Here is a 12,583-nt window from a genome sequence, read left to right as displayed (position 1 = left end):
CTATAAAGAAAAAATATAAAGTATATGAAAATAAGACCTAATATTGCTTGAAAAATCAAAAGAGACTTTTCCGAGGAACAGATATTTAAGCTGGCACCTTCAAAAAAAGAATAGGATTTAGTAAAGGGAAGAGTAAAGAGAGAAACTATTCCACATAGGTGAAACAGGATGTGTGAAGATCCAGAGGAAGCTAGGTGTGTATTGTCTTGTCTTCCAAGAATTGAAAACAGATCAGTGAGATTAAAGAGGAGAATTGTTAAAAATAAGGCTGGAGTGGAAGGCAGAGCTCAGATTATACAGGGATATTGTAAATTTTTAAAACTTCCTATTTTCTTGATGCCTCAACATTCCCACAAACAGGCTATGAACACTATGTCTGGGGAATCAGGTGCACCAGTGTGAGAAGGCTGGTTTCTGCCACAAGTTCCCCTTTTTGTTATTCTGACTGTGATCTAGTGACATTCAAACACTCCAATGAAACACTCTCATGCTTTTTGCTTATATACTGTACCTTGACCACCAACAAAGGCCCTTGTCCACAGGTCCTTCCCCTGACCCTCTCTCTCTCTGCTCCCCACCTGCTTGGTTGAGCTCACTCCCTGGGAGTTCCTCGCACATGCCCCCTGCATGGCATGCCATGCCTCCCTCTTCCAGGACCTGTCAGTATAATAAATCTCCTTCATTTTCATATGCCTCTCCATGATGTTATTATTACATGTCCACATCTGACCGATCATCAAAAAAACAAACAACAAACAAACAAACAAAACCCAACCCATTTTAAGTAACATAATTATTCCTTACAACACAACAGGAGAAAGGGGATCAGGATATGTCACCTCAAAGTATGCCACTTTGGCATAAAGATTTTGAGCTGAAAGCAACTGAGAATCAATAGATGTAAGAAGAGTTCTTTGCCGTCCCCTTAACTGCCTAAAAGCAGGGCATAAATTATGCTATGTGAAGGTGTTCACCGTACTCTGTGAACCAGGAAGAGGAGTGACTTATCACCGGAGATGGAGAGTCAACACTGAGGTGAGTTTGCACAAACAGACCTAACTAAAATAACCCTTATCCTCCATTAGTTCCCCCCATGTATTTCCTAGTCACTTCCCACAATTTATCTCTTAAAGTCCAAACCTCCTTTCCTTTATTAAAAGGGTATATAAACTCCTAGTCTAATTACCCCTTTGAGTTTCACTTTTCTGTGAATACTTATACATGTAAACATTAATAAAAATGGTGTCTTTTCTCCTGTTAATCTGTCATTTGTTAGTTTGATTCACAGGCCCCCACTCATTGAATATAAGAGGGTAGAGGAAAAGCGGGTCATCCCCAGCAAGGGCCTTGTAGGCTGTGTTAAGGATTTTAGACTTCATACTAAGAGCACCGAGAACCAAGGTGTGACAGTCAGATTATAAGGAAAGTACAATACTACAGGTGGGAGATGATATTGCCTTTGATTAGAGAAGTTGCAGTGGAGATGGAGAAGTGGGTGCATTCAAGATCTATTTAGGATATATATATTTCTGAACAGGGTGACTGAGTATGGGAGATAAGAGTTCCAAGGTGTGATACTGATATAATATAGATTTGGTCTTTGTCATTGACTCCTGGCACAGAGCTCCTAAAACCCTTAGAAGGCAGCTATGCTCACCACTGTACCATCAACACACCTAAGACCCTTGGAATTTCCTAAGCAATAAGTGTGATGAGGCATCTTTTCTTATATTTGGTTTTTGTCCCTGGCTCCTGAAATAGCTCCAGAGCGATGAAGGTGAAAGTAGCATCTTGTGTCATTCCTAACAAGCCCCTTTCAACCACACCCCAGTTAATGTCAATGAGGTGACTTTTGGAAAGCCGCTAAGAATGAGGGTCTTGTTGCCAGGAAAACAAAAATACAGTTAAGAGGGTTGGAATTTTCAGGTCCATCTCCCAAGCCCCCTCAACCTCTGGGGAGGAGAGAGTGGGTAGAGATTGAGATCAACCACCAATGGCTAATGACTTAATCAACCATGCCTATGTAATGACATCTTCATAAAAATCCTAACTGAAGTCCAGAGGGCTTATTGTTGGTAAGCACATCGAAGAGCCTGCAAGGTGGCACTCCCCAAGTGGGCAGGGAAGTTCCACATCCCTCCCCGCTGGCTTGCCCCGTGCATCTCTTCCATTTGGCTGTTCCTGATTTGAATCTTTCATAAAAAACTGACATATGTACATAAACTGTTTCCCTGAGTTCTGTGAGCAATTTTAGCAAATTATCAAACCTGAGGTGTCATGAGAAGCTCCAATTTGTAATCAAGTCAGACCAAAGTTGTGGGCAGCCTGGAGACCTGCCACTTATGATTGGTATAGGAAGTGGGGGGCAGTCTGTGGAACTGAGCCCTTAATTTGTGGGGTCTGTGCTAACTCTGGGTAGTGTTGGAATTAAGGTAAATTATACAACACCCAGTCGGTGTCCATAGGGAATTAAAGAATTGCTTGGTGGGAAAAGCCCACACATTTGGTGTCAGAAGTATTTTAAGAATAGAGAAACAGCTTTTCTTCTTTTAATTTTTCCCCCCAGCACATCCAGAATACAGAAAGAGAAATAGTTTTTCCGTTTACATGTGTTAGTAACTGGTAGAAAATGATTCCAATAAATTTCTAAATAATTATTAGAATTTAAGTGTAATTAACTCAATGAATAGGTTTCTGGGATGACCAACTAGGTGGACGACAGTGCCTTTTACTCAGATGGGGAAAAGTGAAGATCACACTTGTGGTAGGAATGGGAAATCAAAAGTTTGATTTAGAACACGTTTAAGAAAAGATGTCCACATTAGCTATATGACAGTGGAACTCATAGCAAGATTTGGGTAGAGATGTAAATTAGACAGTAGATAGCATTTCAAGCCATGGAAATAGATGAGGTTGCCCAGGAAAACAGTGTGGAATGACAAGAAAAAATGGCCTAGGACTGAGTCCTAAAGAACTTCTACTTTTTAAAGTCAGGTGCATGAAGATGAGCCAAACAGAGAAGAAAAGAACAGACTAGGAAGGTGGTTAAAAAAATAAGCAGAGCATAATGACATGAAAGCCAGAGGAAGAGATGGTTTCAAGGAGAGAGGCAGGGAGAGAGAGAGAGAGAGAGAAAGCTATTGTTAAGAAAGCTGATGAGAATAAAGAAAAAAATAGCTAAAAAGCATTTATTAAGACTTTAACATGAACTTTGGTGGAGTGGTGAGGATGGAAGATTGAAGAGAATGGACTAAGGACAGAGTGGTTAGAAGTTATCTATAAAGAGGAGAACAGATAAGGCAGAATCTAGAACAGGAGAGGAGGTCTAGGAATATTTTTTAAGAAAGAAACCACAGAGAAAGGTGACCTGATGGATGCTATGCTGAGAAACCAACCTTCCTATTCATTGAGTTAGTTACACTTAAATTCTAATAATTACTCAAGAATTTGTTGGGATTATAGACTACCAATTACTAACACTTGTTGAGCAAGCAGACATGAAGGCTATGCTTGGGGACAGTCGGGTGGAAGAAGGAAAATGAGGAAAGAAACTCCTGTGAGAATGAAAAAGAGCTTCTGGTGCCAAGAATCTTCACTGGCTATGCGTAGACTCACCTGTAGCAGTCCAACCCAGGGAAAGCTTTGGGGACCTCGGAAGACACCTCTATGGGGAGCATGCTGCATTGGCTCCTGCTTTATGTAATGTTTCTTAGTCCATTCAGGCTGATATAACAAAATACCATAAACTGGGTAGCTTACAATGAACATTTATTCCTCACAGTTCTGGAGGTTGGGAAGTCTAATATCAAGATGCCGGCAGATTTGGTTTTGGGTAAAGGCTTGCTTCCTCATAGAAAGTCATCTGTTCATTGTAACCTTAGCTGGTAGAAGGGGCAAGGGATTTCTTTGGGTCTTTTTTATAAGGGCACTAATCCCTTAACAGCCTAATTACCAATGCCTTAACGACCTAATCTTTTCCCAAAGGTCCCACTTCCTAATACTATCATCTTTGGGGTTAGCATTTCAACATACGAATTTTGGGGGGACATAAACATTCAGTCCATTGGCGTTTACACAGGTTCCTTCATCAATACAAAAACCTAACCCCCAAAACTGTATCTGTAGGGTTCTTTCATCAAACACATCACCAACCAATTTTCATACAGCCACACACCAGAGGTTTCAAAGATGAAAAAGAATCCAGTAGAGTGGGAATGGCTCAAAAATAGGAGAGAATGGGCATAATAAATGGAACGAAATCCCAGAGAAAGCACAGAGGACCGGATTCAGAAGTCATGAGGAAGGACTGGCTTTCTAACATAATGGGAGAAAGGAGGTATATGGGTAAAAACAAGTTTGCGGATATGGTGGTAGGAAGTTGGAGGAAAACCTGACATTATTTTCTTTGCGAATCATGACATAAGATCTTCTACTAACAGCAAAGAAAGCAGCAGGCAGGCTAAAGGTTAGAAAAGAGTGAAAGAATGTATAAACTGTTTTTCACAGTGAGTCAGTTGACAACACAAATGAAGTAGGATGGCTAGGGAGGCAGAGTCAGCGATCATGAACAGCAGTGCTTGGTTTTGTGTGTTTCAGGTCAGGGACCTACCAAACCTTTCCTAATTCCTTCCGCTGCATTAAATTCTTTCTTTATTTGAGCCTCTAAAGCATTTTGTTCATACCTTAAATCCTGCTTTCTACTAGAATCTTGCTTTATATTGTTTCATTTACCTACCTAAATATAAAATCTCAGTGTAAACAATGGCTTATTCATTCTTGTATCCCTGAAAGCACTAAGCATGGTTCTTTGTGTGAAGTACTGGATTTTTTTGCATTTAGTTATTAAATATATCATATAAAATGGCTCATTTAAAAATGTGGTTTCAAGATTGACTTCATACACTATATAATCAAGAAAGATGAAAGACTCAGAAATCAAAAGACAATTTTAAACCACAGTCAACTAAATTTATTTCTGCTAAAATAAGTATCCTATCCTGAAGGGCAGACATTTTTATCATCCTACTGTCTCAGAAACTAAAGGCAGCGCAGTGGCTTGCACCTGTAATCCAAGCACTTTGGGAGGCCGAGGCAGGTGGATCACCTGAGGTCAGGAGTTCAAGGCCAGCCTGGCAAACATGGCAAAATCCTGTCTCTACTTAAAAAAAATACAAAAAAATTAGCCGAGCATGGTGGTGGGTGCCTGTAATCCCAGCTACTCAGGAGGCTGAGGCATGAGAATCGCTTTAACCTGGGAGGCGGAGGTTGCAGTGAGACAAGATCGTGCCACTGCACTCCAGCCTGGGCGACAGAGTGAGACTCCATCTCAAAAAAAAAAAAAAAAAAAAGACCCAGAAACAAATCCCACGGCATAGAATATGAAGATCAATACCGAATAAACATCATCACCATTTAAAAGTCACATTCTCATTTGGTGATTTAGCTTAGCATAGAATCAGATAGCTTTCTATTCTTTCAGAAGACAGACAAAACCTTTTTTTTTTTTTTTTTTTGAGACAAGAGTCTCGCTTTGTCACCCAGGCTGGAGTGCAGTGGCGCGATCTCGGCTCACTGCAAGCTCCTCCTCCTGGGTTTATACCATTCTCCTGCATCAGCCTCCCGAGTAGCTGGGACTACAGGTGCCCACCACCACGCCTGGCTAATTTTTTGTATTTTTAGTGGAGAACGGGGTTTCACACCGTGTTAGCCAGGATGGTCTCCATCTCCTGACCTTGTGATCCGCCTGCCTTGGCCTCCCAAAGTGCTGGGATTACAGGCATGAGCACCGCACCCAGCCCAGAACTTTCTTTCTAGACATCTACTGCCATTATCAGAGTCCTACAGTTTAATATAATTATTTATTATAATCATTGTTAATAGAAATCACATTTTTTATAGATTAAAAAACTTAAAAATAAAAAAGTACTAAGTTAAAAAAAACTCCACTAGGAGATTACTAAAAATGTAGGCCACATTCATCTTCCTACAATTCTTCACCCACAAAATAAAATCCAATTTAGGAGGCTCCATTAACTCTTTTAATATATTTCTAAATCTTAAATCTATATTTCAAAATGAACATGGTACTTCATATGGGCCTACTTTTCATAATTCTTTCAACTCAATGTTTTAGCCAAAACTGCAAACATTTGAAATTTAATTTTGAATAAAAATTATAGCTTATGCACTAAGACAACATTAGAAAATGTCTTCAGACATTTTGTCAGGTACTTTCCTCATTACACCCAACCAAACACAGAAAGAAATATATATTTTTGAAATGTCAATTACTGCCATGCTATCAAAAGCTGACATTTATTTCAAATTTCTGAAATCCTTCATAAGCAAATATTTGATTAAACAAAAATGGAAAATGTTAGTAGGAGATATAGTTTCCACCTGACTGTTGAGTACATTAGTATCAGAGAAATTCATGTAACTATATTTAAACAGAACTTCAGTTTAGGTTCTTTTCAGACCACAATTACATAACTTGTTCAAAATCCCACTAGTTTCTTCTCAACAGTCTTGGTAAGAGATGAAACTGATATACTTCAGAGGCCATTTCCCTAGGAGTACTGCTTTTAGAAATCATGCAAAACAAAAGCCAAATAGTGATGTTATATTTTAACCCAGGCTGCAGCTATTTGTGTTGATCTGAAAGCTTACAAGTAAATCCACTGTTAGGAATGAGCACTGTGCAAGCTATCAGCTATCAGCGTGAACCCTTCCATGGTTTCCTTTGGTCACGTGGCATCATTATGATTTCCTTCTCCTTGCGTAAGTGGGTAAAGGTCAAGAAATGCCTAGGCAAATACGAAGAGAAGTTATTTTGGCATAGAATCTCATTTTTTACTACCAGCTCCTAACGTTCTTCTCACAATATGCGCACCTATTAGCAGGAGATTGGATTTCTATTTATAGCTCCACATAAAGCTTCAAGGAAATAACCAGCACCTCCTCACCTGAAAAAGGCTTAAGTAAACACTAATTAAAACATTTAGGATCTTAGTTGTATCAATACTTCTGTACCTGAAAGATCTTTTAAATGAAAAGATTTTCTTTTTATTGTTTTATGTACCTAGGATTCTAAGAAACTGAGAAGTCATAGCTTTCCCTTAAATTATACATCATACACCTATTGTAAGAACATAGAAAATTAAATAAATCAAATAATTAAATATTGAGTTAAATGCATGACTACATATATTAAATTTGGAAATTCAAAGCATTAATAGAACAGAGAAACCAGCTAAAACAAATTGTAGCTTTTAAAATAAACAATAAAGCCTGTTATTTATTATCTAAAAGCCAGTACATACATTTACTTCTTTGGTACCCATTAAAATGTTGCATTTGCAGAGGATGTTTAGGGCAGCGAAACTATACTATATTATAATGATGCATACATATCATCATACATTTGTCAAAACCTATAGAATGTATAACACCAAGAGGGAACCCTAATGTAAACCATGAACTTTGGATGATAATGATGTTTCAGAGTAGGTTCATTGATTGTAACAAATGTACCATTGTGGTGCAGGATACTGATAGCCTGGGAGGCTGTTGAGGGCTTTACTGGGGGAGAAAGGAAATCTCTATCTTCCTCTCAATTTTTCTGTTTACCTACAACTGCTCTAAAAAAAAAAAAAAAAAGTCTATTTTTAAAAACAATTTTTAAAAGTCGTATTTGACTCAGATTCAAAATATTATCACACAGGTGATTTATCTTAAAAGTCCATGTGAGTATTGACCTATCTGTCATTTTTTGCAAATCTAAAACAAAAATATTTCAAAATGTTCAGTGGCAGAGAGTACTGGTACCACAAAATCAGGGCAGTAGAAGCAAAGGGGATATAAGATGTGGACATTTTGTAGCTTGAGGAGATGGCACCTACGGAAAAGAGAATTAAGTGTTTATTTGGGAAAATGTTAATGATATACATAGAACATAGAAGCTGGAATAAAGAAGGCATGCTTAGGTTAAAGCAAGGTATACTCCTGGCCTAAAATATCACCATCTTTCTCTGCATGCATGGGACAAAGTAAGAATGGGGGCAGAAAAAAAGGGAAGACTGAGAACACGGAGCACTTAGTCTACTTATTAGCAAAAATAAAGTGAGATTTTCTAAAATCAGGTATAATGTCATCTGCCTCTCCACAAAGCTGTTCTTTTTGGCCACAGTTCTTATGGTCAATTAAGCTGAAATTATTTCCATATACTGAGTTCTAATAAGTACTGGAAAGAAAACTGCAATAGAAAATATTTATTTGTTACACAGTATAATCAGGTATGGTTATAAAAAAATGGGAAAATACTCAAACACTGTAAATTATAATCTAAATTTTAAAAACTAAAAATGAAGTGATTATCATAAAATACTGAATTTGCTATTTAAGCTCATTTAATTCTGTGAATTAAGATGGACCATATGGATGATACTCTTATTTTAACTCCAAATAAAACAAATAGTAAAATATTTGAGGGAAGAAAACAGCAAAGTATGTATATTCTGGGTTTCCAATTAAACTTCAACCTTCTGGTGTTTTCAATTATTCCTGCCAAAATGTAGTTTTCTATTTCTGAAGTTTTTTGGAGATAAGTAGCTTACAAAGTGATAATGTGATGTCTTATGGGTAAAAACATTACAAAACACAGGGCACAAACTTTCCCCAAATATAGAAAATAGTTGAAATGGTTCAATTCATTTTTACCAAGATAAAATACACAGCAAGAGGTAAACAGTGGAGCCAAGACCTAATCAATAATGCCTAGCACTGAAATAATAGTAAAGTCTTCTAAATGTCAATAGTACTAACAGAGACTTGATATACTAGGTTTTGAATATCTAAGTAAAGCTTAAAATACAAAAGCACAAACATAATATAGAAAGAACTATCTACAGTTGATATTCTCACAGACTTTATAATTTATGTAATCATCCTAATAATACTTTGATTTTACTGTCTGTGTCTCTTGTTGCACAGTTTTAAAATATTTCCTTTACTTTAGATATCTGATAAAATTCATTACATTTTCTTATCAAATTTTCTATCAGATACATTATATACTGTAATTATAGCCCCCATAAATTGACAAATTTATTGATTTGCCTCTTCGCATTGGTAGCAAATTGAAATCGTAAGTCTTCTAAAAGAATGTCAAGTTCTTCACCAAATTAATGTGTGAAGTCTTCAAGATGGCTTTAATTTGTGCCACCTGATAACAACCTTTTCTGGATTTATTACTGTCTCTTTCCACTGGTTCACTGCTTCAATGTTATTACTGTCTTCACTTATCCAAATCTGTAAAGGAAAGTACGTACAATCATTTAACTTGACACAATAATAACCAAGTTCAGACAGTTAGTTACTCTTATCGATGGAAGAAATTTGGAAGTTTGCTTTACATATTTTAAATTAAACATCTTTCTTTTTTCCAAAAGTCAGATTGATTTCTCTATTTGACATTTAAATGCTAAAACATTTAACCTGTTCAGTCATTCTGAAGACTAGTTTATAAGGTTCAATTCAATTCAAAAATTCAAGGTGAAATATTATAAAATCATTTCCCCAGAACAGTTATTAGTATCCTTTCCTATTCAACAAATCTAGAAGCTCAACTTAAAACTGATCCCAACCACTCAAAAACATTTTTGTAAAGATAATTAAACTGAGGCTAATCATGATTCAAATTAGATTAGTAAGGAATGTGCATTTTAAATCACGTTTTACATGAAATAAAGTGTAATCTTAATTAAAATCTAATAAATAGTCATTCTTGATCAATAGTAATTTCATAGTACGCACTGCTTATGTAACTTAAATACTACATGTGAATGTATACATAGTATTATGCAAATTGTAAAAAAGACACCACAATAATTATATTACTATGAAGATAAGGAAGACAAGGAATAAAAAAACTTGAATTTTCACCTTACCTCTAGCACTAACAAATGCTTTTACCTTGGAGTTAACTTCTCTGAGATTCAGTTTCTAAGAGATTGGAGCAGGTCATTGGTTTAAACCTTTTTCCTTTTCTTTCTTGGTCTAAAGAACCTTCCTTTCAAATGAAATCTTACAAATAATCCCAGTATGTAAAACAGACATTAGAGTACTTTGGTTGATACAGGGGTGGAAGATCTTGAGTTCACTTTTGGCGACCCCATCATAGTTCCTCCTAAGGCTATACCAGATAAGTCATAGGGAGCAGATGACCAGCAAGAACCTTTCCAGAATTATTGTTCTAACTAGAATCTTAACCAAGAGAATGGAATCACCACAAATGTTATCATGAAAATCATCTCAAGTAAATTTCCTATTCCATTCATACCATTAAGTTGAGGCTTGATGATAAACGAAAACTTTAACTGAATTGGCTTCATAAAGGCTTAAGGGCTTTCAAAAGTATGCTGGATATATGAATTCTTGAATTCAAGCTCTTTTCCAAATAATAAATGATAAACAAAACATTTTAATTAATATTTTATGTAAAAACATGTATTAAAAAGTAAATCAAGGAGCTGATATCAATCTTTGAAAATTCATATATAATTTGAGGATTTCATGTAGACTTAATAATATCTTGTCAAGTTGAAGCTTTTAAACCAATAATACAGATTTTGGAATTTAAATGTGGTTCAAACAATTGCAATTAAGGTAAAAGATAATGGACAGCTACCACTAGTCTATTCAGAGTAAGGAAAGGAAACAAGTTCCTAGAGGACTGGCAAGTTAGCAAGTGTTATGTTGTCTTATACAAATTGTACCAAGATTTTAAAATAATTCAGACAGCAGTATTAACTAAATAATATCACAACCACTGTTAAAACAGACATGTTCTAGGAATTCAAAACTAACATAACTCAGGTAAGAGCATATAAAAAGTGCCCATGTTAAACATTAAATCAAAGATTAAACAAAATAAAGCAAATTTGATACTCAAAGCCTTAAGAAATTGATTTAAATCCTTAATGTTCCCTCTTTCCACAAGGAACAAGTCAGTAGTACTGAAAAATTGATAATTCTTATTGTTTTTAAAGTAAAAAAGCTCAGAAAAAAAATATTTAAAGATAAACCTGATTGCTCAGAAATTCCAACTATTTGTATTAAAGCAAAAAGTCTGACAAGTTTTTATTTTTGTAGCAACATTGAATTTTATGATGCTGAAGAACTGTACTCTATTCAACTTTAATATTATCCTGCATTCCCTTTGTTAACTGACTGTTTAAATGCATAGAAAAATACAAGGAAGGATAAAAACTCCTACTAACCTGGCCCACAAAGTGTTTTCTTCTTACAGAGCTTCGACTGTAAAGCTTAATGAGAAAAACAATTTCTTTTTCACTCTGTATAAGTGGAAAAATCATAGTCTCTCCCCACTTGACTCTTCCATTGGAGGCCTTCAGTAAGCGTGTCTTTTTCTTATAAATCAACTCTCCCGAGCTAAACATTCCCACCTTCACAAAAAAACCTAAAAAATTAGAAATATTGGTTTATAAAATGTTATTCAAAATACCATATAAAGATGTGTATATACACATCCAAGTTGGAATTCATATATATAACATTTATTGTAAAAATATAGATAAGTCACTTTTAAATGTCTGATGAGCTACAACCATAACAGAAAACAGCTCTAGTCAACTTTATAACTTTGGCCATACTTTACTACTGTAACTTTAAATGAACTTAATCTTTCTGTGGCTGAATGCCATTAAAGACTGGAAATGGAGGCATAAACAACAATCACAGTAAAAGAGTGCACACTGAAAAGGATCACACTAAAGAGAGGTGCCAATTTTTGGACAGCTGGAGGTATTTATTTCACAATTATATAGGTAAAATATAAAAGACTCCAGGAGTTAAGTATATGCCCACTAGATAAAATCTGTACTTTAAATAAATTTGAGACATATAGAGCTTCCAGTAATGGCAGAATAGCTTGTATAAACTAACCTTCCCATAAACAACTATGATAAACTTCGGGAAAAAATTTTAAAACACTAAAAGCAGAAAGAAAATGGAGGGAAGTCAACTGGTAAAAGATGGGAACTTCACTGGGTAAAATTCAGGTTGATATAGTTTTTACCTAAGCATACTCCCCTATCCGACTGACACACAGTGCCTACAGGTCAAGCATAAAGTACAGTCTGACCAATTGGAGGCGACAGAGCTGGGCTGCCAGGGAAGCAAGAAACTGAGAACTCCCAGAAAGGTGGGAGCCACAAAGTGAGAGCTGAGATCCGACCATTGGATTGATAGAATGAAGAGTTGTGGTCATCCTGATGAGCTGTTTTAAGGGAAGCCCGTTATAAACAGCATCTGTTGTCCTTGTTTCCTAGAATTAATTATATATAGTCTTGATGATTTATTCCAAGTTAGGTTTTATTTGCTTATTTTTATTTTAGGATTTTCCATCTATCTACATAGGTGACATTAGTCTATAATTACTGTTTGTGTGTGCTATCCATTCTGTTTTAGTATCAAGAATATGCTGACCTCACAAAATTACTTTTTCCATCTTCTTTTCATGCTTTGGAACAGCTTATATACAACAGAAATTACATGTTCCTTG

General features: G+C 35.9%; 1 protein-coding gene across 2 annotated transcripts in view; it reads right to left on the bottom strand.

Moving 5' to 3' along the window:
* Nucleotides 1-5,839: 5,839 nt before the first annotated feature.
* TC2N (tandem C2 domains, nuclear) overlaps nt 5,840-12,583 on the bottom strand; it is an 86,002-nt gene continuing 79,258 nt past the window's right edge. For both annotated transcript variants that reach the window (XM_032179855.2, XM_032179854.2), the window contains exons 11-12: nt 11,280-11,479; nt 5,840-9,309 (exon numbers count right to left, since the gene is read on the bottom strand). In XM_032179855.2, the coding sequence (XP_032035746.1) occupies nt 9,199-9,309; nt 11,280-11,479 (311 nt within the window). In that variant the 3' untranslated portion in view covers nt 5,840-9,198. The remainder of the gene's footprint in view (nt 9,310-11,279; nt 11,480-12,583) is intronic.

The sequence above is a fragment of the Hylobates moloch genome, unplaced genomic scaffold, assembly GCF_009828535.3.
Source record: "Hylobates moloch isolate HMO894 unplaced genomic scaffold, HMol_V3 SCAFFOLD_16, whole genome shotgun sequence".
Classification (NCBI taxonomy): domain Eukaryota; kingdom Metazoa; phylum Chordata; class Mammalia; order Primates; family Hylobatidae; genus Hylobates; species Hylobates moloch.
The sequence above is the reverse complement of the archived record's forward strand: the minus strand, read 5'-3'. Positions and strand labels throughout refer to the sequence as shown.